At 36.0% G+C, this 25,797-nt stretch overlaps 3 protein-coding genes across 6 annotated transcripts in view; 2 read left to right on the top strand and 1 right to left on the bottom strand.

Annotated features, from left to right (window-relative positions):
• The window catches only part of LOC142340602 (putative pterin-4-alpha-carbinolamine dehydratase), a 305,724-nt gene that overhangs the window by 115,342 nt on the left and 164,585 nt on the right, over positions 1-25,797 (top strand). The gene's annotated exons all lie outside the window — the stretch shown is intronic.
• LOC142340596 (uncharacterized) lies at positions 1,686-19,658 on the top strand. The gene is made up of 6 exons (XM_075391275.1): positions 1,686-1,856; positions 2,931-3,143; positions 5,007-5,201; positions 12,337-12,509; positions 17,971-18,289; positions 19,450-19,658. Exons 1-6 carry the CDS (start codon positions 1,735-1,737, stop codon positions 19,622-19,624), a joined length of 1,197 nt encoding a protein of 398 aa, XP_075247390.1. The 5' UTR covers positions 1,686-1,734; the 3' UTR covers positions 19,625-19,658.
• Positions 20,448-25,797, bottom strand: part of LOC142340595 (otoferlin-like) — a 126,906-nt gene continuing 121,556 nt past the window's right edge. For 3 of the 4 annotated variants that reach the window (XM_075391270.1, XM_075391273.1, XM_075391274.1), the window contains 2 exons: positions 23,310-23,458; positions 20,448-20,779 (listed from right to left, as the gene is read on the bottom strand). In XM_075391270.1, the coding sequence (XP_075247385.1) occupies positions 20,575-20,779; positions 23,310-23,458 (354 nt within the window). In that variant the 3' untranslated portion in view covers positions 20,448-20,574. Of the gene's footprint in view, positions 20,780-23,309; positions 23,459-24,710; positions 24,812-25,797 lie in introns of all 4 variants that reach the window. The other variant, XM_075391272.1, reaches the window with a different exon arrangement.

Here is a 25,797-nt window from a genome sequence, read left to right as displayed (position 1 = left end):
CTCAAGCAAACGGCAGTTTGCATATCTGTATAAAATTAGGCGTAATCACAGTGCAAGTTAGTTGGGTTTGCATTTCGTCTCTGTTTATGGGAGTCGAACACTCTATAATACCTAATGCTGCTTTTTAGCGAATCTGTTGATAGTTCAACATGACAAATGCGTATTCATGAACGCAAATTTTGCGGGAACTTTCTCACTGAATCCCTCCACCTGGAAAGAAGTAATTTGAATCATGATTAAAAACAGTGGTCTATTTCCAATGGGAAAACTTTCATACTCTTTAATTTTTCATTTATTTCTAATATGATTTGTGATAAATAGTCTGCATAACTCTTTATTTTAGATTTTCCAGAAAACTCTTGGATTCTTGGTTTAGGTGATTTAAATTTATCAATATTTTGTAGATTAATTTCCAGGTGCGAATACCTGCTATTAGGTTTACCAGCAAACGTTGCAGGTGAATTTTACCTAGATTTTTTGAAATTTAGGTTATTTTTTGAATCATCTCGAGGTCTTTTCATCTAGGTGTTTTAGGTATGACTTCATAGATAACTTAAATTGCTCTGAGCGTGTTTTGTAAAAAAGTTACAACCAAGGTTTAGACATGGACTTAAAAAACATGCTCAACCAAAATTGGTACAAAAAGACTGTGCTCGATCAAAATAGTCAATGATATGAATTCAACTTGACTTTAGCAAACATCTGTACTCATGCTCGACCCCAAAAAGGCATGCTTGTCTTTTGCTTGACTCAAATTAGTTACGCTCGATTTTTGTTTGACCCAAATTGTCATGCTCCACTTTTACGTGACGTTTTGTTGCTCAATTTTGTTTGTATGGTAGTCAGCATGTACGCTGCTTCATCTTTCGCAATAGTGATGAACAACTGCGCAATAAGCAATTTGCTTTGTGTTTGAAAAATGATATTTTAAAATTTGGAAGCAAAAACAAATGATAAACGACCCAATTTCATCATGACTAATTTTTATCATAGAGAACCATTACATTTATGCTACCTAGTTTCATTCAACCAAATAATATGGCAATATACTCCATCTGCAATGACTGCTTTATCCTGGGATCTTACAAAACTCTGAGATATTTTGCTGCCAGTGTTTCAAATTTTTTTCTAAAGTTGATTCGCTCTGTGCAATAGCTGTTTGGTCTTCTTTTTCTCACCTGCTGCTTTTTTTATACAGATAAAGAAAACAGTTTGAAAAATTCGAACTTCCAATAAAGCAGACTTATAAAAGGAGTTTTTTTGCTGGGTCCATGAAAAAATTATACTCGACGGATGAATTATCGTCCATGGCTGGACTGTTGAAACTTTGTTTCTCGACCCATGGAATGACCAAGCTCAACTCAAGCTACCTACGAATAAAAAACATGCATGACCCAAATTACCCGCAAAAAACATTTGCTCGACCCATGCAATGACTTTAAGTAGAAAACTTCACTGTGGATTTGTAGTCAATAAAATCCCTTCCCACTACAATTTGTGAAGTCTTTTCAAGGTGACGGCTAAACATGAGAGGGCTCCTAATTTTCTGAAAAATCTGCAAGGATCTTTCGATTGGGTATGCACATTTTCTCCAATTTTTATCAGTAACCTTATCTTAAACTAAACATTTTTTTGAAATGATGTAAGTTGTTTTTGATTAAGATTTGTTAATGCTTGTATCAGAAGTTTGGTCTAATTCTTTCAACAGATGAGAAGAAACTGAATCAGCGTTTGATGGCTGCTCAGGAGATTGAACTGATCAATTCCAGCTTTTGTCTCCTACCTGACTTCTGGTACCAGTTTGGAGGGTGCCAGATGCACGTGCCAGAAATAGGCGTTTGCTCAATCAGCCAGAGGTACCAGTCAGCTTTATTATTAAAAGTCATTCATTCTAATTTCGGAGAACAAAATCGGAGCATGTAATAAAAGTATCCCAAGTTGAGGTCCCAGACGAAAAGTCGGTATGTCCAGACCGTCCCAGACGGAAAGTACCTATGTCCAGACTTTCGTGCGTTCATCCGTGTTTCCAGACCGTGTAATTTTAAACGCACGACACCCCCCTTGTGAGTTCATTTCGGTCAGGACATATCGACTTTCGGTCTGGGACCTCAACCTGGGATTGAAATACCAAGTCGAAGGGTCTGAAACAATACTGAATGAAATATAATCTGATTAAAACTGGGTCGCCCTTTTCTCTTTAATCATGTAAAATGTCGTATATGATGTCATAACATATTTCCAAGTGCGATTCTTTTCTCGTTTATTGTTCGAAAAATCAAGCGTATGATCTTTGTATGAAATCAAAGAAATCTTAAATGATCGTTGTAGCACTTCGTGGAAAAAACGCATTTGTAATCGAATTACAAAAAAAAACTTTCTCAATGCATCTAAGCTCTGATTGCTTTTTTATCAGTAAATTAGTGCATAACAAAAAAAGCTTTCTGAAGTTTTTTTGTGGAAATTTTTGTACGGTTGACATTTTGCATGGTTGATAAGAAATCGGACAAATCATAATTGAACGTGCATGACTACTAAGAATTTTGGTTGATGAGCACCCGGAGGGTGATGGTATAATAAGAGCCGAAATTCTAGAAAAAAAAGCATTTTATGTAACACGTGTGACGTACAATAAGTATTTCAAAAGTATACTTCTTTCAATAATTTTCTTAAGTCGGTTTCAAAAGTTTGGTCAGCTAAGAACGATTCACTAGTGAATCTTTTTAGCTCACCAAACTTTTGAAACCGACTTAAGAAAATTATTGAAAGAAGTATACATACCAAAAGTATGTCAGACGTGCTCCATTAATTGTTTTTTTCTTGCTAGCATTTCGGCTTTTATTATTTCATCATCACCGGGTGCTCATCAACCAAAATTTTGACTTCATGATTTAATGAAATCTTTGATTAATTTATAAAGTCAAAATTTTTAGGTCGAGTGAGGGTGTTCCCACTGGAATCATGCAAGATATCACTCATCTCATCAAATGGAACGGTCTCTATGACGTCTCCTGCAGGGCCAGGCTCATCTCGCCCCTTCCCAGGGGTCAAAGGGGCAAAGGTCACGGCGCTTTTGTGAGGATTATTCTTTTGTCGAAACAGGAGAGCAAGGACAAGTTCCAAATGGATGTCCTCGCTGAAGATATGTGAGTTGAATGTAGAAATTGCTTTTTATTTATGCAGACGGCGGCCCGGTTTGAGGTCGTGGAATTATGACTCGACAAAAGGGGAAAAAGGGGGGGTGTGTGTTAGGACAACTTATTGTCTTAATAATGCAGAGTTTCATCAGTCACAAACTTTACGCAACAGAAAAATGTTAGCTAACATTACCAAGTTTTTATAACCCAAAGACACTTCTATTGGACAGGGGGCTTAAAACAAGCTATCGTGTTGATTTTAATGTTATGGCTCATATAGCTCAGTTGCAATGACTTGCTTAAAATAGTTAGATAACAATTGGATTCTGATAAAGAACGTATATTTAGGCAAAAATCAAAGCATCTATTGGGGTCTCAAATCTGGCAAGATTCAGAACTTGCAGGAATGTTGCAAATTGAGAACCCTGGCAAAAAAATTTAAGTCACTACGACAAGAAAAAGAACTTTTACACCAACATACTGCATTTTAAATAGGTGTCGCAACTCCTATTAATAGAGAAAAATCGACCGGGATTCAAGATCTTTGTGGAATTTAGGGACGCGCTAAACATTTTTTGTCTGCTTTTGTTTGCTAAAAAACATTTTACGCAATTTGTAGCTATATTTTCTGATTTTAAATGTATTCAATTTCATCACGTGCGACAGAGCTTTCAAAAAACGGGGAAGCCGAGCTACAAAAGTGTCAGGCTGTTTTTTGAAATATAACTAATACACAACGCCCAAGGGCAAAATGAGCCAAATTCAACTTCGGTTTATCTTTGTGTTGTTTTTGTTTGGAATCTCAAACCCAGCATTGAAATTACTTGGATTTGTGATGCAGAAGCTGAGATTACTCTGCACCAAAATGAGCATTAACATGCAACAACGAGCATTACTTTGCATTTAAGTTTTTATTGTTGCACATGAAAGTTTTATACGCAAAAAAAGTGGCCATAGTCACCAAAAAAGAGCAATGCTGCCCATAAAAAGAACAGTCTGAAATGTGGGGAATAATAAGAAAAAGGGCAGCTTACAACAGGCCGAAGTCGCCTTAATGCCGTTCCGCTGCGATTACGCAGGAACTAAAACTATTATTATTATTATTTAAGCTTTTATTAAAGTTTTTATTTCGAAAGCGCTTGTTATTAAGGCTTAATCTTGGTTTTTCAGACGTTGATTGCTTGATTTAACGTCCTGTGAGTTGTGTTTTCTATTTATTTTGTTCTTCCGTTTTTAGTTTAAAATTTGAGGACTTTCGGCGGAATTTCCACTCGTCTGCTATTATCAGATTCGGATCTTAAGCGAATGATAATTTCAATCGTAAACGCTATCAATGAGGTAAACGTTATAACATAAAGTGTTTTTTAATGAGTTTTCTCAGTCCTTAATTATTGTTCAGGTTTAGAAATAGTATGCGTAAAAAACAAAATTTGGAATAAAGTTGACTAAACTCTCTATTTTCTATCGGAACTTTGAGCCACACCTGGTTCATTTGCTGCCCCGATCGAGATGTCAGCGCCGTTTCAGTGCATTTTTTGTAAGAAGTGCGCTGAATGTGCTGAAACTATGTAAGAAATGAGCTGAATGCGCTGAAATGCGCTGAAACTTTGAAAAGGCGCTGAAAATTCAAAATTTCAGCGCATCTTCAGCGAACTTCATACATAATTTCAGCGCATTTTCAGTACAATTCTTGCAAAAGTTTTAGCACTTTTTTCAGCGCTTTTCTTACAAAATTTTAGCGCAAATTCAGCACATCCGTAGAAAATCCCATTCTCATGAGAAATATTATTTTCTTAAGCATGGGTCTTAAACTGGGCAAATCTCTTTGAATCCGACCAATCAGAAAAAAGCAACTGGAACTTCTATTTTTAGACTGTACACAAGCAGCGCCTCGTCAACTTACTTAACGGGCGAACTTGATGTACCTTTCATGATTGAGAGTGATGAAGACTACTTCCAAAAGGCATACCTGTGCTTTGTCACAGAGGGACCTGCCGAGCTACTCCTGGAAGTTGAAGCACCGACTATGAAGATTCAAGAGGACCAAATGGGCTTCAATTTACTCAGGTTGATTATTTTTCTCCGGTTGTATGATTGCAAGACCTACTAGAGTGACACACATCGCTTAGAAAGAAGAAGTGCTCAATGAGAATCTGAAAAATAGAAATCAGTGCGTATTCTCCAAATATCATTGCGTGAACATCCGAATATTTCTCCACCTTATAAAAATGTGTTCAGACTTCTTTGACATTGCGGCAATTTTTTTAAAAAATTACTATTCTAGGCTCCAAAATTGGTTCTCAAGGTGCATTCAGAAAAAAATATCTTGAACGCATCAATTACTTTTACCAGCTTTGTTTCGATCATAAATCTTCATAAAAACCAAAAACGCTCACGTGAAAACTAGAAAAAAGCTTAGAACACAATTGTAGTAATTTTTAAACGCTGAAAGTCTGCGATGTCAGAAATTTAAAAGCTAGAAGTTTTTACAAACTTAGCCAGAAATTGACCTTCACGAGTTTTCGGCGTTTTAAACTTATAAGTTATGTGCTATAATAAAGTTACTTGACTCAGCAGAAGTCACAGCAAATTTTTGGCTGAAATCTCAGCGTTGTTTTTTATAACCGCCAGATCTTATTGACTTCAATCCACGTGACACATATTTGGAGGATATACAGATTAAGACAACTATTTCTCTAGTCCACAGAGCAAGAAAAAGACGCAAGAATGGTTCTGTATGTTAGGTTTTCCACGTAAGAAATCGTCGATATGTTGTGTATGTTTGGTTTGAAACGTGATAAGTGGTCTGAGTGTTCGGTTTGTTGTATATGTTTGGTTTGAAATGTGAGAAATGGCCGGAATGTTCCTTCGGTCTCTTGAATTTGGTATGTTTAGTTTTTAGGCATGCTCGGCTTTAAAGCTAAGACAATCGTCGATGAGCTTAGATAGTCGATTTGTCCATTTCCTAGATTTGGGATGTTCGCGTTCTTATATTCCGTAAGTTTGTTTTTAAGTGTAAGATAATGTCGGTATGTTGGTTTCAAATCACAGAAAACAATGAGACAATGACCTATATGCTTGATTCCTCAAGATCATATCAACAATCGTTAAGTGCCATTTAAGGAACCAACTCTCCAATGTTGAGCAATTCTGTAATTTCTTGTAAAAACAAAAGAAAATGTTTTCTCATCTCATTTTATAATTGAGATAAAGAAGAAATTCAATCAATTTTTTCAGAAGAACCTTCGTTTCCATGAGATTAACTTGAAACTCTTGCTGATTTGAAAGTTACAATAACATTAGACGACATTATAAACAAATTATTTTGAACAAACCGGCGGTTGCTGACGTTTGAAACCGAATATACCAAACCTAATATACTGAACAAACCCACAATTATCTTACATTTAAAACCAAACACACTGAATCTAAGAAATCGAGCCTACTATATTTAAGAAACTGGACCTACCGAATCCGAAAAAAAACAAATATACCAATTATAGGAGATCAAACAGAGTGAGTATTTCTTTCATTTGAACCCAAACATATCAATTATTATCATATATTTGAACCCAAACATACCGATTCTACAAAATTGAACATACCAAATCTAAGAAACCAAACATACTCATTTTGAGGGGTCAAATATACTTACTCTTTTCTACGTTTCAAACTCAATAATTTGATCTTTATCTGACGTTTAAAACCGAATGTTCCGACAATTCCTTTCTTTACTAAACATACCAAATATACGTACGATTTTCGTACGATTACAAACGGCAACTTCTGAATCAGGGAACCTGAAAATTTTCCGCAGTGTGTGTGCATGTTAAAAATTCTAGAGTCTGAGATTTAAGTTTTTCATATTTGGTATAATATTGCATAAAAACTTTGAAAAACGAAACATCTATTTGAAACCTACTATGCCAATAGCAGCCACGTTGACGATTTTGCTTGCGTAGTTGATCAACTTCCTACTGATCAATTTTATCCCGTGATCGATCACTATTCTGACAAACTTTTGTTATGCTAAGTCCTTTCTACACGTAATTTTATTTTATTAGTTTTTATAAAAATTTTTGCAGTGAGTGTTCTTTTTCTAACGTTTGCCCGTTGCTACCTTGTTACAAACATGCAAGTTACAATAACCCTGATATCCCACAGTGCTCGCTATTGCAAAATTTTGTTTGTTCAAAACTTATTCATCGGCCATTTTTTGAGGACCAAGCGTAATGAAAAACAGTATTAGTACTTTCTATTTGCTTCTACAGCTTGCTTTGGTGCCGCTTTTGGACACTTATGTGAACCACTTAAATTTTTATTTGGAAAATTCTTACTGTTCACTGAATAGGCTAATGGAATGTTACCGTATAAACGAATTATTTTTGTGTTTTTTGTTCGTTCAATATTTTGCAACTTCAGTTTGGCTTGCTCTACATAAATTTCCATTTTTTCTCTATGATTGTTTGTTTGTATTTTGAGGATTTCAGTTGAGCAAAATCAGTTTTATTTTTTCAACTGCTTTTTTTATTGTTTGCTATGAAATTTTAAATAGCTCTAAACATTTACACTACCTGCATGGACTGCACGGACTGTAGTACAATGTGCACTATCTGCACGGACTATGGTATCATAATGTGTGCGTATTTTACGAATTTTTACTATTATATTTTTATGGATCTAGGATTTTGATATGATTTTTTTCACAGATATTGCTCGGGAAAAACTCTATTAGGATGAATAAAAATATGAAGATTTTCAAAGATATTAAAAGACTGCAAGAACAAATGAAAAACAAATTATCAAGCACATCTCTACGTTTTATGAGAAACTAATCAACATCTCTCCAACATTCAATTCTATGCTTTTGAAAACTGTCAATGACTGGAACAAAAATTTGCAAATATCAGCTCACTGACTAAAAATAGCCCTGTTAGTTCAAGGACCTTCTTTCTCTCCGCAGGAACAGTATGTTCACTATAGCAAAAAAACTTCGAAATGCACACACTTCTGGAGACATAATTTCAGAACAAAAAGTTAATCCAAAGACACTCCCTCTATTGAGATGAAACTCTAGCTCTTGAATTAAAATAAATTTAAACCCCTTTTGATTGTGATATAATTGTGAGCAACCTTTTGTGTTTTTTGATAACCTTTGCTACAAAGACTTTCATCGCTTTATTGATTCAATTTTGCTTTATCTTTGTTTTATCAGTTTTTATTTTTCTTAGAATTGGTACATTGTTCTGACCAAACAGTCATATCGCAACTGTTGAGGATTCGTATAAAATTGCTCTAGTTATTTTTTTCAGGTTCCAGTGGAGTTAAGCTAAAAAATAATTTTTTAAAGTCACGGTTGATGTCTTGGATAGATGAATTATTATATGATCATATTAGCAAAATTGTCGAGATACAGTTTTGACGTTCTACCTTATTTGAAATCCAAGATTGATGTGGCATCTCGTTAGATTATATCTGAGAGCACATCTGCGTGTCGTGCATTCTAGTCGGAAAGTTTGGAGAATTATTTGAGCACAGCAAAGTCTTGAAATTTGTTAAAGCACTCACGAGCACATTTTAAAATGCCGAAAGTATGCAGTGCCAGAAGTTGCTACTTAGCCAAAAGTCTACTTTGGTTGACTTGCGTCATTTTAAAACGTGCTCTTTTCGTGTTTTAAGTAATGATTAAGTGACTCTGGTCGAAGTCCCTGAGAACTTCTGGCGTTATCGAGAACGTCGAAGTGGTTCGAGATTTTAAGTCGGAATTTCGAATTGACTTCTGCAGAGTCACTTAGCAATGCTTAGAACACGAAACGCACACGTTTTAAAATGACAAAAGTCAACGAAATTCAACTTCAGGCTAAGTAGCAACTTCTGGCATTTTGAATTCTGGCACTGCAGACTTTCAGCATTTTAAAATGTGCACGTGAGTGTTTTAAGCGTGGTTACGTGACTCTGCAGAAGTCTTTTCGAAATTCTGACGTCATATCTCGAACCGCTTCGCAGTTCTCGATAAAAGCCAGAAGTTCTTAGTGACTTCAAGCACAGTCTCGTAATCACTACTCCTGGAACTTATCTAACCATCGGACGGTCTGATAGGAAGTAAATTGGAAGCTTGATCTTAGGTACTTTGAAAAGCATAAAAATTTGATCTTAAGGGACGAAATCAAGGCAGTCTGATAATAGATGGTATCAAACAAAAAAAATCGGATCAAAACTACTGTGAACGCTTAAAAGTCTGCTTAAAACAATACGAGCGCACTCCACACAATAAATAATTTCGGTTGCCCCCGTTTCAGTTTTTAAGTGTTATCCCCCAGTCCTTGTAGAATAGTTATCTTGCAAGATTTGTACTAACTCGTACTAAGTGGTCCAATTTTAGTTGCGATTTAAAACGAATCTTGCAAGATAACTATATCACTAAATCGTCACAAATATTTATTTTGTAAGATCTTGCAAGAACTTGCAAGATTTAGCACGCAACTTACAAGATAACTCTTTCATCGTACTTGAATGACACCGCAATATCAGTCCCAAGTAGCAAGAAGCAAGCAATGATGATAAAATCAAAGCTTGGTTTATATTGCGTCAAAAATTGGGCACCAAATGCATATTTTGTATCGAAAGTTGATTCATGGGTTTTGTAATGAGATTTTGTCTACTCAAGAGAAGGCTTTGAACTCGAAAAAATTTTGAGTATTCTGGAACCAATTTGGGATCTATTCTGTTTGATCCCCCCAGCTCAGTGGGCTTATATCTTTTACGCCCCCCCCCCCCCCCCAGGCACACGTGCTATTTTTGTACACAGTAACGTGATATATAACAAAACATAATTTGAACGGGGGGGGGGGGGTGTAAAAACACGGGGGAGGGGGGGGGACAAAATAGATCCCACCCAAATTTGTAGGTAATTTTGGACAAGAGTCTGGAAATGATCTAATAAGATATCATTTCACTTGAAACGGTATAATCAGGAGTGGTTTCGAGCATATTTCGCGTACCCAAAAAGTTGTAGGCACTGACAAAGTTGATCAGAAGTGACATCAGTCCCAGATTACTTTTCCATTTAGTCAAAATTTGGGAAAAAATTTCATTATTTCTCTTCTCCATGGACTTGAAATAATACACATGGGAGCAAATTGACCTCCACTCAGATACTGCGATGCACTGCAACTTAATAATGATCTGAGGACAGATAACAAACAGGACATTATAGATACATCGAAGTAAATTATGAACTGGCAGACACGCCTGTAATCTGTCAATAAAAAATCATATTAATTGAATTGCAATTTCAAACTCTTCTCAGAATACCTTTAAACAGATGATTCTATAAAGTTAACTTGCTTAACATAACGGTGGTTATCAATACAACAGATCAACATTTTATGAATCTCATTTCATCAGCGTTTTTTAATTTTTTACATATAAAATGTTCGTTTTTTTTCTCCCCACTTTGTTCAGGTAAAACCATCAGATGTTGAGTTTAGAAACCACAGCCTGGCAAGACTAAATATTAATCTGAGCCCCAGGTTCAGAAAACAAATCAACACTACCAAGACGTAAATAACATCATGAACAAATTAGAAAGCGGGTACAGAGTCTTGGCCGAAACAAAACCAAGGTATCGATGAAAAAAAATCCAAATAAAAGCCGATAAAACGAAGGCATGTTGCAATTTTGAGAATAGCGCCACCAAAAAAAAACTCAAAGATATTCGAATATTTTTTGCATGAATACAATATGTTGGGATATTAGTTCCAAATCTCATAAACAAAACAAACAACAAAAATTTCCTGAAAAATTAACAACATGCTGGTACTGGGGAAATGGAGAACAAAATGTTTTCGAGAAATAAAATAGGAGAAAAAAAACAAAATGTTTTCGAGAAAAAAAACAATATCAAGTTGCTAAAGACAGCAAAATTGGAGGTCTTTTTTGTACGGGACTTCAATCTTTGTAGTCCGGGAAACGGCAAGAACTCTAACGGGACGGCATGACGTTGGTTGGCTAATGAGGTCAAAAGTCATTTGATCGTAACCAAGCAACGTGTCAAATTTTTTCATTGAGTTCAAATTTTTCTCTATTTACCACAATCTGGATTAGTTTTACATTCAAAAAGCTAATTAAAATTGAAGGCATGTCTATATGACTCAATATTCTTTATGACTACAGTCCACATTGCCGGTTTGGTAACAGAAAGTACGACAAAGCGTTCTTTATTGGTATCCATGTTGAGGTCCCATCCAGAAGTGACCTCTGATCAGATCCAAGTCCAACGCACACGGTGTGTTTCCAGACCAAAATTACAGGGTCTGGGATTTGTTTGGTTCCAGCGCACTTAAGTATGATCAGATGTCACTTCGGTCTGGGGAGGATCTGGTCAGAGGTCACTTCCGGATGGTAATGGTCTGATCAGAGGTCACTTCCGGATGGTAATGGTCTGATCAGAGGTCACTTCCGGATGGTAATGGTCTGATTAGAGGTCACTTCCGGATGATAATAGTCTGATTTGATGTGACTGTGACCTCCAGACCACATATGACATAAAGTAGCTAGCTCTAGACGGTAATAGAGTAACTTTTATAGTCCTATTTAAAGCATTCATTGCATTGATAACATGTTTCGTCATATTTTCCGTTAGTGTCCCCCCCCCCACAGTACGTTATGCTCCCTCACCCGTTACAGAGCACCTGCCATTACACAGTAAATTGATATGTAAAAATATGGCACGTGCATCTGGGGGGTGCAAATAATATGTATCCACTAAGATGGGGGGCACAAACGGAAATGTTCCCATATTTCATTTCTTTTGTTTTCAGGCTGTTTCAACTACTTAGCTCGGTTCATATTATGCTCGACCAAAACAAAGTGACCTGAAAAGATAACCTTGAAGCTGAATAGACAGACAGCAACTGATCTGTAAAGTGGCCGCTTTTTCATAATATTGTTCGGATCTTTTCCTTTAGTCGTTAGTGCCCCCCCCCCCCCCCCAGTACGTTATGCTCCCCCAGTTACAGAGCCATTACATAGTAAGATCATTTTGTAGAAATATGGCAGGTGCATCTGGGGGGGGGGGGGGGTGCAAATAATATGCACCCAGTAAGCTGGGGGGGGGGGGGCACAAACGGAAACATCCTATTTTTGCTGAAAAAAATTGAACTTTCAACACTTTGTTCGTTCCTAAACCATGAACGTTCAGGAACTACCGGTTCGAGTTGGCCTCGTCAGCTGTTGGTGAGCTATGGCGCTGTAGTGGCATCGGGTCAGTAGAGAGCACTCTTCTTTTTGAGGACAGAAGGGCAGTTGTTCTCAAGGACAGACAATACCAGTCATCAAGTATCACATGTAACATCCGTGATCTAGTTCAGTTAGGTGAGGCAATTTTTTCCATCATTGAATTATATAAATTGAAGGGTGTTATTAAATCAACAATTGTTCGTTGGTTCATTAATCACCATTTTCACTGGTCGTCTTTATTTGTCATCGCGATCGTCTTGAGAAAAACAGCAAACAAAATATGAAAACAAAAGTTTCTTGCCAAAAACAATTGAAGATGACAAATTCTGTCTCCAAAAGCGAAGTCAAAATTGTGTAAGAACAATGAAAACCACGATTTCTTTTTTAAGAAATAGTGCTTTAATATTATTGCTTATATTATGCTTATATTATACAATAAAGTTCTCCTCATTATCCCACACTTCTCCCATTAAGCCCTCTCCCTCCCCAATGTCTTTCCTTGTTTATCTATATTGCCTCCTGTCTTGATTACCTATACCATTACCTTCACTCCAGACTCTTACCAGTTGCTGCCAGGTTAACCCCCCCCCCCCCCCCTCTCTTGCATTATCTCCCCATATCCCAATTTCTTATATAGCTTTCGAGAACCTTACCCCCCGTCATACATATATTACCCCAAAAATTTACATTACCCCCATAATTTTCTTTACATTACCCCCATAATGATCTAAAAGTTTGACTGGTTTTTCCTCCAAATGATTACTTCTAAATGGGCACCGACATATTTTTTCACGTCCCAGACCAATTTTTTCCGTTTGAAACCGCAAATTTTAAATCTAGCGGGGCAAATGTCTTGATGATTTTAAATTTCTTACGTCTCAAGCTGGAACATACCAAAAATGTTTACATACCGAGCATAACGAGTCTTAGAATAACGAATCTGTGAAAACGTTGATATAAAAGCTTAGGTCTCTATTCTTAAGTCTCAGATCGACAATACCGACTATTTCTTGCGTCTGAAAATCTTAACACCAAACATTTTCTGCGTTTCTTTTTGTTCAGTCTTCCGGACTTGCGGAAGCTTTGCTTCATTTTTCATTTAGGAAGATAAATGCTATGTGAATTTTTTTCTGGTGAACCTATGAAAAGCAACTTCAGTCGAAAAACTTATGAAAAATCGGATTTATTCTGTTTCGCCGCCACCCCTACCCCCCCCCCCCCCACCAGCTTAGTGGGCCCGGACCGAACTCCAAATCTATATCATTACTAGGCAATTCTAAATCCAAGTCTTATTTAGGTTTCCAGTACTGGGCAAGTCTAAATACAACTCTTACAAGTCTGCCAAGTCTTAACCAAGACTTGGATAACACTTGGAAGTTGATTCCCAAGTCAAAACCAACTTTTCAAAAAAATTCGAGTGAAATTTTCGAATTACAAAAAAAATTTCGCAACGTGCCACGATTTTCGTATTACTTTTTGGCCACTTTCCCGGGGTGCTAGAAAATGATGCCGGGGGCATACCAAATTGTTTATTGGGTGTTTATTAGCACCCGGGAGGGTCTATTGTGGGTATTTCAGGTGTTCTGGGCCGTTTTCAGCCATTTTTTAGCCGTTTGGAGCCGAATTTTAGCCGAAAATCAACATATATATATATATTTCAGATCTTGAAATGTCTGTGTATTCAAATCGAGGAAAAGTTATGCAGAAGACTGTGAGGGTTCCCAAGCTGTCAAGGGGCCCCGTTTTACAAAGTTGTGGAAACCTGGTTGATAATAGTGGGAATTTGTCACGAAATATGGGTCAAAATGGTGACGAAAATGGGCTTATGACAGTGCCAGTGCCGGTGTACAGATTGGCACCAGAGCCAATCCTGCCCTGTTAATTTAGCGTTGTATCAGTGTATCCTGGGCATACCAGGCTTGCCAAGGGCATGGGCATGGGCATAACTTGGTATATTTTCGAATAGTTTGGTATATTTTGGTATATTTTGTTATTGGGTGGCATACGGGCATTTCGGCGATATGTTTATTTGATTTTATCGGTGTTTTTGTATTTTTTTTGATCGCTTGCGGCCAATTGAGTGTTGACGGACCCTGATTTTCACTGAGCTTTTGGACTAAGTTGAGGCGTTTTTGACATTTCCCCGGCTATTTTAGGCGTTTTCTTTCGGCTATTTTTGAAGTTTTTTTCGGCTATTTTTGACGTTTCCCCGGCTTTTTAGGCGTTTTTTTTTCGGCTATTTTTAACGTTTTTTTCGGCTATTTTTGACGTTTCCTCGGCTATTTTAGACGTTTTTTTGGGCTATTTTTGACGTTTCCCCGGCTTTTTAGGCGTTTTTTTTTTCGGCTATTTTTAACGTTTTTTTCGGCTATTTTTGACGTTTCCTCGGCTATTTTAGACGTTTTTTGGGCTTTTTTTGACGTTTTTTTCGGCTATTTTTGACGTTTCCCCGGCTATTTTAGGCGTTTTTTTTCGGCTATTTTTGACGTTTTTTTCAATTGTCATGTCTAAAATCAGACTTGCATTTAGACTTGCCAAGTCTAAAATCAGACTTGGATTAGACTTGCCAAGTCTAAAATCAGACTTGGATTAGACTTGCCAAGTCTAAAATCAGACTTGGATTTTGACTTGCCAAGTCTAAAATCAGACTTGGATTAGACTTGCCAAGTCTAAAATCAGACTTGGATTAGACTTGCCAAGTCTTAAATCAGACTTGGATTAGACTTGCCAAGTCTAAAATCAGACTTGGATTTTGACTTGCCAAGTCTAAAATCAGACTTGGATTAGACTTGCCAAGTCTAAAATCAGACTTGGATTTAGACTGCCAAGTGTAAAAAGTAACATGATTATGGATCTGAATCAGTAATGAAATAAGACTTGAATTTAGACTTACCCAGTACTGAAATTGACTTGGCGTTAGGTCCGGGGGCTCATATTTTTACCCCCCCCCCCGGGCGCACGTGCTAATTCTTCACATAGTAACCTTTTATATAACTGCATAAAATTTGGAACGGGGGGCTTAAAAACACTGGGGGGGGGACAGATTAGATCCAAAAAACATTTTTTTTAAATCGTATTAACCCATTCAAAAGTATGATTTGTAGGATCTTTTCTGTTTGTTGTGCATCCAGTACGTTATGCACCTCCCCCCCCCCCCGTTAAAGAGCACGTGTCAGTACATTTTTAATCATTATGTAAAAATATGGCACGTGCGTCTGGGGGGTGCAAACAATATGCACCCACTAAGCTGGAAAAGCTCCGAATTGTTACGTCGTAAGATATGATTAAGTTTTCGTCACTCGAGAGCCACGAGAACAGAAAAAGGTATTTGCATTTCATTGTCTATCATCTTGTTTCTTTTTTCTCAGAAAAAGGTAACAGCAAAAACAATTAATCGTATCATGATAGCCCAGAACTGCAACTCTCACTGTAGTTCAGCGCTGTCTAATTTAAAAAAATCAATAGCAACCATAAAAAAGTGTTAAATTTGAATTCCGACTGTCCAGAGCTGGCTAGAATTTAATGTCGATGACCCCATTCTAGAGATACATTACAGCCAAATGCAAGCCAGATGGCCAGATCAGTTTTCTCGCTTTTCATTTATTTTTTTTTAGAAACTGATGATTTAAAATGAAAGTGATTTCCACTATTACTGACCCCTCATTTTGGCAGAATATTTACCACGCTCAACACTGCATTGCTAGTGTCAAGCGTTGTTAATATTCCGTTAAGTGAGGGGTCGGAAATATTGAAAAACACAATGATTTTAGAAAATCAGTTTCTAGAACAAAAAATGAAAAGTGAAATTCAGTTTATCATAAAGTAATTTTTCTTTGTCAATTAGCGAAGAGTTGAATATTTTAATTGTGTTTTCTTGTCTCCGGAATGCATGATGTGACATATGATTTAAATGAGCTCGCCCTAATAGAAACGAACTATCCTCTCCGTAAGTATTATTTAGTGAGGGCGCTGCGGTTAAGGAAAGAAGCATTTATAACGGTGACCCGACAATAGATCGAAAGGACATCAGATCGAAAAACAAAAAAATGGGACAATAGATCAAAAATTAATCTTTATTCTTATTGGTTGAAATTAAGCATCATTTGCGAGATGCAATATAATTACCACATTATGGCCATGCCTCAGCGACCCGTGGGACTTGATGTGAATCTATCACAACCGAACAAAATATTACAATAGAACATGTTATAACCCGGGTCAACGATCATACAACTTTCTTTGATTTTGTACTAGGTCATATATGATTCTTAGTAACCGTACTAGGTCATATATGATTTGTATGAATTCTTGGTAGTCATACAAGGACCATATATGATTTCCTAGAAATCATACAAGGATCATACAAAAAAATTCAAAGACTAAAAACTGTATAATTTTGATTTTCCATTGAAGTTGAAAAAATTTCTTGTATTTCATACAAGGTCATATATGACACATAATACATTGACTGGTGCCACAAATTCTCGTATAATAAAGTCAGAGGACTTATTAAATTATTATATCGCATTTGCAATCCACATTTGATTCTTTGTGTGCGCTAAAAGAATAACTTTGTGGTTTAAACGTATTCAGAAAACGGATTTTACGTGATATGTATTTTTTCTTGATTAATTATTTTTATAAATGAGCATTTATTTGTAAAAACTGGCTTCAGAGTATGTCAAAAATTTTGTTATTTGTTTGCACTTACTCTTTTATTTTGTGCCCAACTTGCAATTGATATTGTACGTTAGGGTCTTTTGGCGCAGCACAATGTGATGCCGGGGTATCATATATGTGACTCCCTACCGAATAAAAACAAAAAAACATAAATGGTTAAAGATTTTCAGAAAACAGATGTATGATTCTTGGTATTCGTACTAGGATCATATATGATTTCTTGGTAATCATACAAGGATCATATATGATTTCTTTGGTTTCATACAAGGATCGTACTAAGAAATCAAGTATGGACAGTATGAAATTATATATGATCCTTGTATGAAAACAAAGAAACTTCAACCCGGGAAGCTCTATAATAAATGAGCGCTCTAATCTGATTGGCCAATACGCAACTTGAATAATTTAATTTTCGATATATTGTCTCAATTTTCGCTTTCAATCTCTTATCGTTCGATCAATTGTCCTAGGACCATTTATCACATACGTCAAATACATGATGAGTCGAACGCATTGCTATAATTTCAACCTTGAAAATTTACATTACGTCGCAAAAGGCACCTTTGCTCGAGGCAACAATCTGTCCCGACAGAGGCAATAATCTGTCTAATTTCAAAAACATAGCAGGACAAGTCCTGACGTACAATTCAAAGAACTTTCATTGACTAAACAGAAAACTAGATCTAGAACGGACTATGAATGGATTGGGAAAACCATTTAGAAAAAATCCGATCCAAAAAATTGAAAAAACAGTAAAATAAAAACACCAAAATCACTACTCCAATTTGACTTCAAAAATCATAAAAATGTGTGAACAGATCTTAAAAAAAAGACAGCGCCCCAATACAATTCAAATTCTTTGAATTGTAAAAAAATGAACCTCATAATTTGGTCTTCATTTTGAGACGAATTTCAGGCAGAAACTATCAAATAACATGTGACGTCATTCTATACGATGATCCGAATTCGAATAATAGCTTCGCCAATAAAAGTCGTGGTCTTCGTGATGGCGAAATAGAAGACGAAGGTCAAGAGATTAACCCGAATGCTCTCTCTTCCATATTTTGTTGCTTGGTGACCTCTCCGACCTCAAGTGAGGAGAATTGGAGTGAAAACGAGAGGAACAAAAAGAAGAAACGAAATCGGAAGAATCGCCAGCAATCTGAAGGCAGCCAATCTGAGACAGTCACGGTTGATGATGGTCGAGATGTTATAACTACCATTGCATTTGTACAGTAAGAACTTGATTTACTATTTTATGAACAGCTCACAATGCCGAGGATTTTGATAGATAAAAAGGGTAAAAAGAAACTCCCTGAGCGCGTCGTCATAGATATTCATTACTGGACCAGAAAATAAATCATAATGATTTTTAGGCGGGTGATTACTATGTTCAGGTCCGAGATTTCACTGTTTAGTATGATTTTAGTAAGACATGATGAGTCATCAACTGACTTTTGTCTGAACATGAATTTTTTTCAATTCGGTTTGCGGTCTGGACATAAACAAATTTTGTCTGCCCTGGTTATGGGCATATTAAAATGCCGCCTGTTTTTGATATGCGCATAGCGTACATAATCACTTATTTCGATAGGGCTGAAAACAGATAATAGACGATTTCAATAGACGATTTACCGACAATTTGTCGGTCGAGCAAGGTGTTTTTTTTCTTGAGATGCAGAAAACTATTTCCATGGGTCATTTTTCATCTGAAAGATTTTGATTGTTTTTTTGCTATTTGTGCTCTGTACTTTCTAAGCAACTAAGCACCATTCCACTAAAAGCAATTCAATTCAAAAGACAGTTAAAAAAGAGCAACAGTCGGAAAAGAGCCTAAAATTTTATTGACTTCTTAAGATCTTGCCATATCAATTGACTGAATGGAACTAGTTAATTTTTGAAAACAGCGCAGATTTCTAGTTGTTTAATGGTCCTTAAGAATGGCTACAGATAAAGCAACATACTTGCCGACTACACTATAAGCTTGAGTGAGCCTTAAAATTGCATGTTCAATTTAGGGGCAGGCTCTAGAGAAAGCGTTTCCTCGACTCATGTTTTGAATAGAACCCGACCCATTTTTGTAATTCAAAATCCTGAGTCGAGCATGACATCTTAGGTCACAGGTGCAGCTTTTTTTTAAAAAAAAGATTGAGCATAAGTCTAACGTCGAAAAATTGAATAAAAAGTTGAGAATGACAAATTCTATCGACCAAAAGTCCAATATCAATAGTTTAAGTCCAGCAGAAATCGAGCAAAAAAATTTGTGTCATCCTAAAGTCCTGATCTTCGCTAAAGTCATTTCATAGACCAATTGGGTCTAGCGTAGTAATTTCAAACCCTTTTTTTGAGAAACGTGGACTTTTCATGCCGAGAACCAAACCTGGGTCCTTTTTAGGAACGTGGGCTTCAAGAGGTTCATCTCCCTGCAGGGTCTCTTCCAGACCCCTTCGGATGAGTTGCCCAGTATGATGACAATAACATTCCACTGTTTGGATGAGAAATTCTGCTTCGGGGTCACAAACGCCAAACTTAGAATGATCAAGAACCACACTAATCTGCCTCACAGTTAATCAACATTAAATTTAATTGAAAATTCGTATCTGTTTCTTTTAAACTTTGAACAAAATGATGAGCTTCTACAATCTGAAAAACTATAATCGGCATGTTGCAGTTTTGCTTTGTTAATGATTTGCGCTTTCTTACAACAGAAGGGACTATCAAGGTTGATGGTTGAAACTTTCGTTGACGATGAGACGGATATCTGCCCTTGGTGACAGTGGAGAGGGGGGGGGGGATTCAATGCGCTCTAATGTCACGATCCAGCACCCTAATCTTAGTCTGCCTGTTCTCTAACCATCAAAGAAGTTTAATTTTAAAGTTACCGTGAACAGTATACTTATGACTATTTTATCTAATTAGGAAAAATTTATTTCAGAAAATAAAATATTTTAAAAAGTTTGGAAAACTTGACATGGCTTTATACGACGCCCTGATAAGTTCTGCATTTTTTCATTTGTTTTATTTATAATCAGTTTAAGAGGTCAGAGTTAAGCAACAAGCAAGTACAAGTTTCAACTTTTGGGTACGGCGGGGGTCTGGCCAGGAGCGTCATACAATTGAAATATGCAATAATAATTGTGAAAAAATGTCAGCAAAACTGATCATATTCATTCTCGGAAAAGACACGGAATAATAAAATAATGAAAGACTATATATACAGCTTTTTTTGTTCAAAATAATGAAAGACTATACATACCATGCACCGTTATATTGGTTGGCAAAATTTTTGTTGCAAACTCTAGTAGAAGGTCTGTAGCAAACAAGTTATGTGAAACGAATTCAATGCTTTCAACTCAATCTTTCATTTGCGGTTGGAAAACATTAAGAAAACAGTTGGAGCAGACAGGATTAATTTTTATCATATACAATCTATCTATTTCAGAGACACAAACACAGCCAATTGCTAAAAGCAGGCAATTTTTCAAAATTTTAGACAAAGTAAAATAAACATTAAACACGTTCAAATTTTGATTAATATTTCATTACTCATTCTCACTGCAAAATTTCGAAAAATTATTAATACAAAAGGAGTTATGAAAAAAATTAAGTAGTAAATTTCTGATGAAGCTTTCTGCAGAGAAAACCGTTCCTTGTTCAACGCTTGCAAACGTTCGAGGCTGTTTTCAGAACATTCTATGCTCCGAGCACCTTCTTCACCATATAGCCTGAAAAGAACAATACTTTTCAAATATTAAAATAACTGCTACGCTTGGTTGCTCTTATTGTAATTTGATTCTAAAATTTCGTATGTTGATTTTTTGAATTAGAAGACAATATATTTGCCCACTTTGTAAAAAATTTTTTTTCGAAAATTTACAATGCCACTGTGTTAGTGAATGAAATATCAGTTTTGTAGTTAACACTTGCAGCTTTTCCTTCAAAGCGTTCCAATTTTGCATACAAATGAGAAATCGAAAATACTTAAACATTTTGCGTTAATTGACTTTGGAAAACGTGTAATCGCACTTACAAAAATGGTCAATTTGAAATATGACGGTTTATTTTAACTTTTGGTAATTAGACTTTCGAAAACACTATTTAACATTACGAAAGTATACCAGTACATGAAACAGTGTACAATGTAAAGAATTTAGCGACTAATGTCGGAAGAATAGAACTTGAACGACAGGCAAAAAATTTGCATAAAAAAGACCAAAACGATTACAATAATTGATATGAACTTCGTTCAAGAGCAACTAAAATAATAAAACGAAGAGCACTGAGTTTATGCAGAGTATCTAATGAGCGAGTTCAATAAGAACTTTTTGATTACTGGGTAAAAAGTGCTACGGACATCGCGTACAGGGGAGAAAGCTAACGGTTGCTAAAATTGCGGGTTTTGGGAGAAATGAATGCAGTAATCATGGTTTTCAACGTAGTATGCGGAAAAACTGCGCGGCTGAACGACCGAAATCTTACAAAAAATTTAGAATCTACTAGCTTTCTTTTTTTAATACGTAATTACTACCAGAAAATAACGGTAAATTCTTGTAATGTCATACGAGTTCTCTTCACCACGTTCGGTTGGTAGTGTTACAAACGCATTTCTTAGTAAAAAATTTTTTTGAATGTTATTCACAACTAGACTTTAGTTTTTACCGCAGTTCACTGCGAATCATAAGTTGTTTTTTTTAAAATTTCAGTCCTGGACCTTTAACGTATTTGTTTTTAGCACTGAAAAATCTTGCGCTCGCAAAATGTGCATAATAAAATACAGCTAATCTGTTAAGCAATATCTATGTGCACTTACATTTTTATGCAATTTAGGTAAATTGTTCTAGAATTGTCAACCCAGACGCCACCAGTTGAGAAAAAACCAACAGAAAAACAATTCAGATTTTTTTTGGACTCCTTGCATCCAAGCGGAGCAGCATTTGGTATATTTGCTATACTGTTTCTGTTATTTTGTGTCTTTATGAGTGAGAAAATATTGCTATTTCTGGATTTTATGTAGGACACAACCGTTGATATCTGTTTAGTTAGTGAGTTCAAAGCAGCATTATTTTGAGAACTGAGACCTTATTAAAAGAAATTAACAGAGATATACGATTTTAATAAGGTTCCTATTCTCAAAAAAATATATATTATACCATATTAAACAGGAAATAATAGATTTAGATGAAAAGAAGAGTAAATGCGTTCAAATTTTTGTTGTTTTCGGAATTAAACACGTCAGATGTCATCTGTATGGCATAGTTTTATTGAAAATTTTTGGAAAAAATTGATGTGTATGACTCAAGAAGCAGAAGAAATCGGTTTTGCAAAATTTCATTTTTTTTGTTTAAAAGGGGCTTCCATTGTGTTTTTTTTTTGAGTTATCATACCTCTGGTTCTGCGAGCTTTCGTAAGTTGCTTGACATCTTTAACTCAAAAATTTTTTGATAGAATCTCTCGATCAATTATGCATAGTTTCAGAATGACATAGAATCAGCCTTGAATTTGACAGGTATATTCATGAGGAAATTATAAAAACCGACAATTTATTACGTTTGAAATTGAAAATGCCCACATTATTACGTTTTATATCAAAAAAGACAACAATGTTTCATGTTTGAAATCATACGTTAAAATGATTTATGATTATTTAAACCAAACACGTCTTGTTTTTAAAATCAATATTTTATATTTGAAACGGAACAAAAATGGCGCTACTAAAAAAATATGTGAAGGCTGGATATGTCTTCAGTGTAAGGAAAACGGAAAAAAATTTTAACCCTGGAGTTCCAAATATCGTTTTTGTATCGTTTTTGTAACAACTATTGCAAGATCTACGCTAAATTCAACGCTAAGTGTGTAAGATCAGCGGCAACTAGCGTTGACAAGTTGGAAAATTCACCGCCCTTGTTCACATAATTTTACGTTGAATGCGTTGAATTTTTGTCTTTAAATTCAACGCATTCAACGCAAAATTATGTACGAAAATTGCGGTGAATTTTCCAACTTGTCAACGCTAGTTGCCGCTGATCTTACATAACTTTGGCCAAATTCCTCGGCCCGGGTGAGTTTGCTCAAAGTATTTGTTCCCCTAGAAGAACTCCGATGGCTATCTTGCAAGATCTTGCACAAATGTTGCAAGATCTTGCAAGATGGCGCGTAATCTTACAAGACTCTTGCAAGATTCTTGCAAGAACTTGCAAGATAGCCGTCGGTAATAGACTAGGGTCGTATAAACACTGATGGTAAGTAATAATGTACCTGGAGCAGAGTAGATGAATAGAGCGAGAACAGCAGAGAGGAGAGTGATGAAGACTATTTTGATGATGAGCCATTTGTGGTTCCTCCACAACATCAGAGCCAGACTCTTCAGGGGCTGTATGAACCACATCACTGTAGAGTCCGGACGGCTGAACGCAAAAAAACATCAATTTAACTTTGTTTTTTTTTGTATCTAAAGTTTTAATTTCACCGCTTATCTCACATAATTTGGGCACTTTTTTAAGCGGTGAAATTATGTAATTTCACCGCTAGATTCAGCGGTGAAATTTTGTAAATCCACTGCTACCAGACGATTATTTTTTTCACCGCATTCACCGCCTGATTTAAGTAATTTCACCGCATTCACCGCTTAAACCGCATATCTTACAACATTTTCCGCTTTCACCGCTTATCTTGCAGACTTTTTGCGTTAAATGGCGGTGACACTTCGGCGCGGGTTGTGAAATATGATGCGCAATTTTGTGTACTTTCTACACAGTCTATCCTGGTGAACAAAAAATAGGGTTCAAGTTTTTGCTTTATTTATGTTCTTATGAAATTAGAGTGAAATTTGATGACACACAAGATAGGGTAACAAACTTTAGCAAGACAAATAAACTTAATGAAAATCTGTAATTTACTAAAACTTTCCATCTCCAAATTTGAAATTATTTCATAACAAAAAAGATGGACGGATTTATTTTGTTATAAAGCAGAAACAGACCAAGAAACAGAGCAATTTCAGTTTTGCAACCAATTTTTTAATAGCGTTCATAGGTAGATTAAAATGTTCATTAACAATATATCATCAATGCCGATCCTGTTTAAAAAAATGATCAGTAGCCGAAAGCTTCATGGTTAGTAATGGAGACATCGCTACCGTAAGATGGTTCATAAGATAATTTTCTATGGCATGTTATGGCAAGAAAGACGCCATAGTTTTTAATGTTTCTTAAAACACTCACGTGCATATTTTAAAATGCCTAAAGTCTGCAGTGTGCCAGAAGTCGAAATGCCAGAAGTTGCTACTTAGCCAGAAGTCGACTTCAGTTGACTTTCGTCATTTTAAAACGTGCGCGTTTCGTGTTTTAAGCATGGTTAAGTGACTCTGCAGAAGTCACTTCGAAATTCTGACTTAATATCTCGAACCACTGCGCGGTTCTGGATAAACGCCAGAAGTTCTCAGTGACTTCAAGCAGAGTCACTTATCCATTACTGAAGTAATTTCTGGGGTGCTTAAGTAACCATGTTTAAGTTATGGTGGTCAACCCGGTCAGATAAAAGTTTTCAGTTGACTCAATTAATGTTAGCCATGCAGCAACACCCCCTCAATCTGATCCAAAGTTAGTTGAAACCAGTTGAAAAGTTAGTTGAAGTTAGTTCAAAAAGAAGAATGAATACTTTGGTTTGAAAAGCGGCTCTGGCTCACTTCTACCCAGCCCAACTGGGGTCTTTTCTGCCTCATCAGCAGTGAGCAGGTGGATCTCGGCTTCAAGTTTTCCCTGTAACCGTCAATAAAGTCAATGTTTAACGCCAAATTAAAGCCAAAATTATTGTCTTCCGTTTATGAAAACACTAGGAAAAAACCGCTTAAAATGTGTACAAACTCCGGAAAATTGTTAACTTTTTTCAACATTTGGCATGAATCTGACGAACAATGGGTATCTTTCAAAATCTTCCAAGACTATAATTATCGTGGCCATAAGATAAAATCTTCCAAAACTATGGCTAACTCGCAAGTTTGTTCCTTTGGCGTTCAGCTTTAATTTGTTGTTTTTGCATCATCAAATTTTGTTTTCCGCAGAAAAAGCGTATCATACAAATTTTTGCAAAACTATAAATATCTTGCCAATCGTAAAAGATCTTCAAAAAAGCGATGACAATCATGCAAATTTGTTCCGGTGGAGTTCTGCTTTTATTAGTTGTTTTTGCATCTTGAGTTTTCATTTTTTGCAGAAAAATGCCTAGATATAGTTGCATAAATTTCAAGAGGCAATTGGAAACAGAATATCTGAATTTAATGAATTTTTTATCAGAATATAATGAATGTCTGAATTTTAGAAAGAAAACATCTAAACAGAAGCCAGACAAGCTTAAGCCGCTATCGTTCCAATGAGCATTAAAAACCGGAATTGAGAACATCTTGAATTGTTCCTGCATGACTTCGGGATTTACAAAATTACATGACTCAATGAAATTTCAGCTATAAAAAATTAAACTTATATATTTTGGGAAAAATTAACTGAAGCTTCATCTCATAAAGTAAGCATTACTATATGACTTAGAACAGTCGCCTGAAGTTTTAGAGAAACGTCGGTGTAATGACACGAGGAGTTTTAAAAGGACGTTATCACAATAGGCGTTCTTTTTGCAACAATTTTGAGTTAAGAATAAAGAGCGATTTTTTAAAAAAGAAACAGGTGCTGTAAAATTAGACCAGAAAATAACCAACGTTGTAGCAATGAGAATTCAGAATTAACAGAAAACT

The sequence above is a fragment of the Convolutriloba macropyga genome, chromosome 6 (assembly GCF_964194025.1).
Source record: "Convolutriloba macropyga chromosome 6, txConMacr16.3, whole genome shotgun sequence".
In the NCBI taxonomy this organism is placed as follows: Eukaryota; Metazoa; Xenacoelomorpha; order Acoela; family Convolutidae; genus Convolutriloba; species Convolutriloba macropyga.
The sequence above is the reverse complement of the archived record's forward strand: the minus strand, read 5'-3'. Positions and strand labels throughout refer to the sequence as shown.

Coding starts and splice junctions, on each gene's coding strand:
- LOC142340596 (XM_075391275.1), top strand. CDS start 1,735: ATGGCTGCTCAGGAGATTGAACTGATCAATTCCAGCTTTTGTCTCCTA. Junction 1,857..2,930: donor GTTTGCTCAATCAGCCAGAG/GTACCAGTCAGC, acceptor CAAAATTTTTAG/GTCGAGTGAGGGTGTTCCCA. Junction 3,144..5,006: donor GATGTCCTCGCTGAAGATAT/GTGAGTTGAATG, acceptor TTCTATTTTTAG/ACTGTACACAAGCAGCGCCT.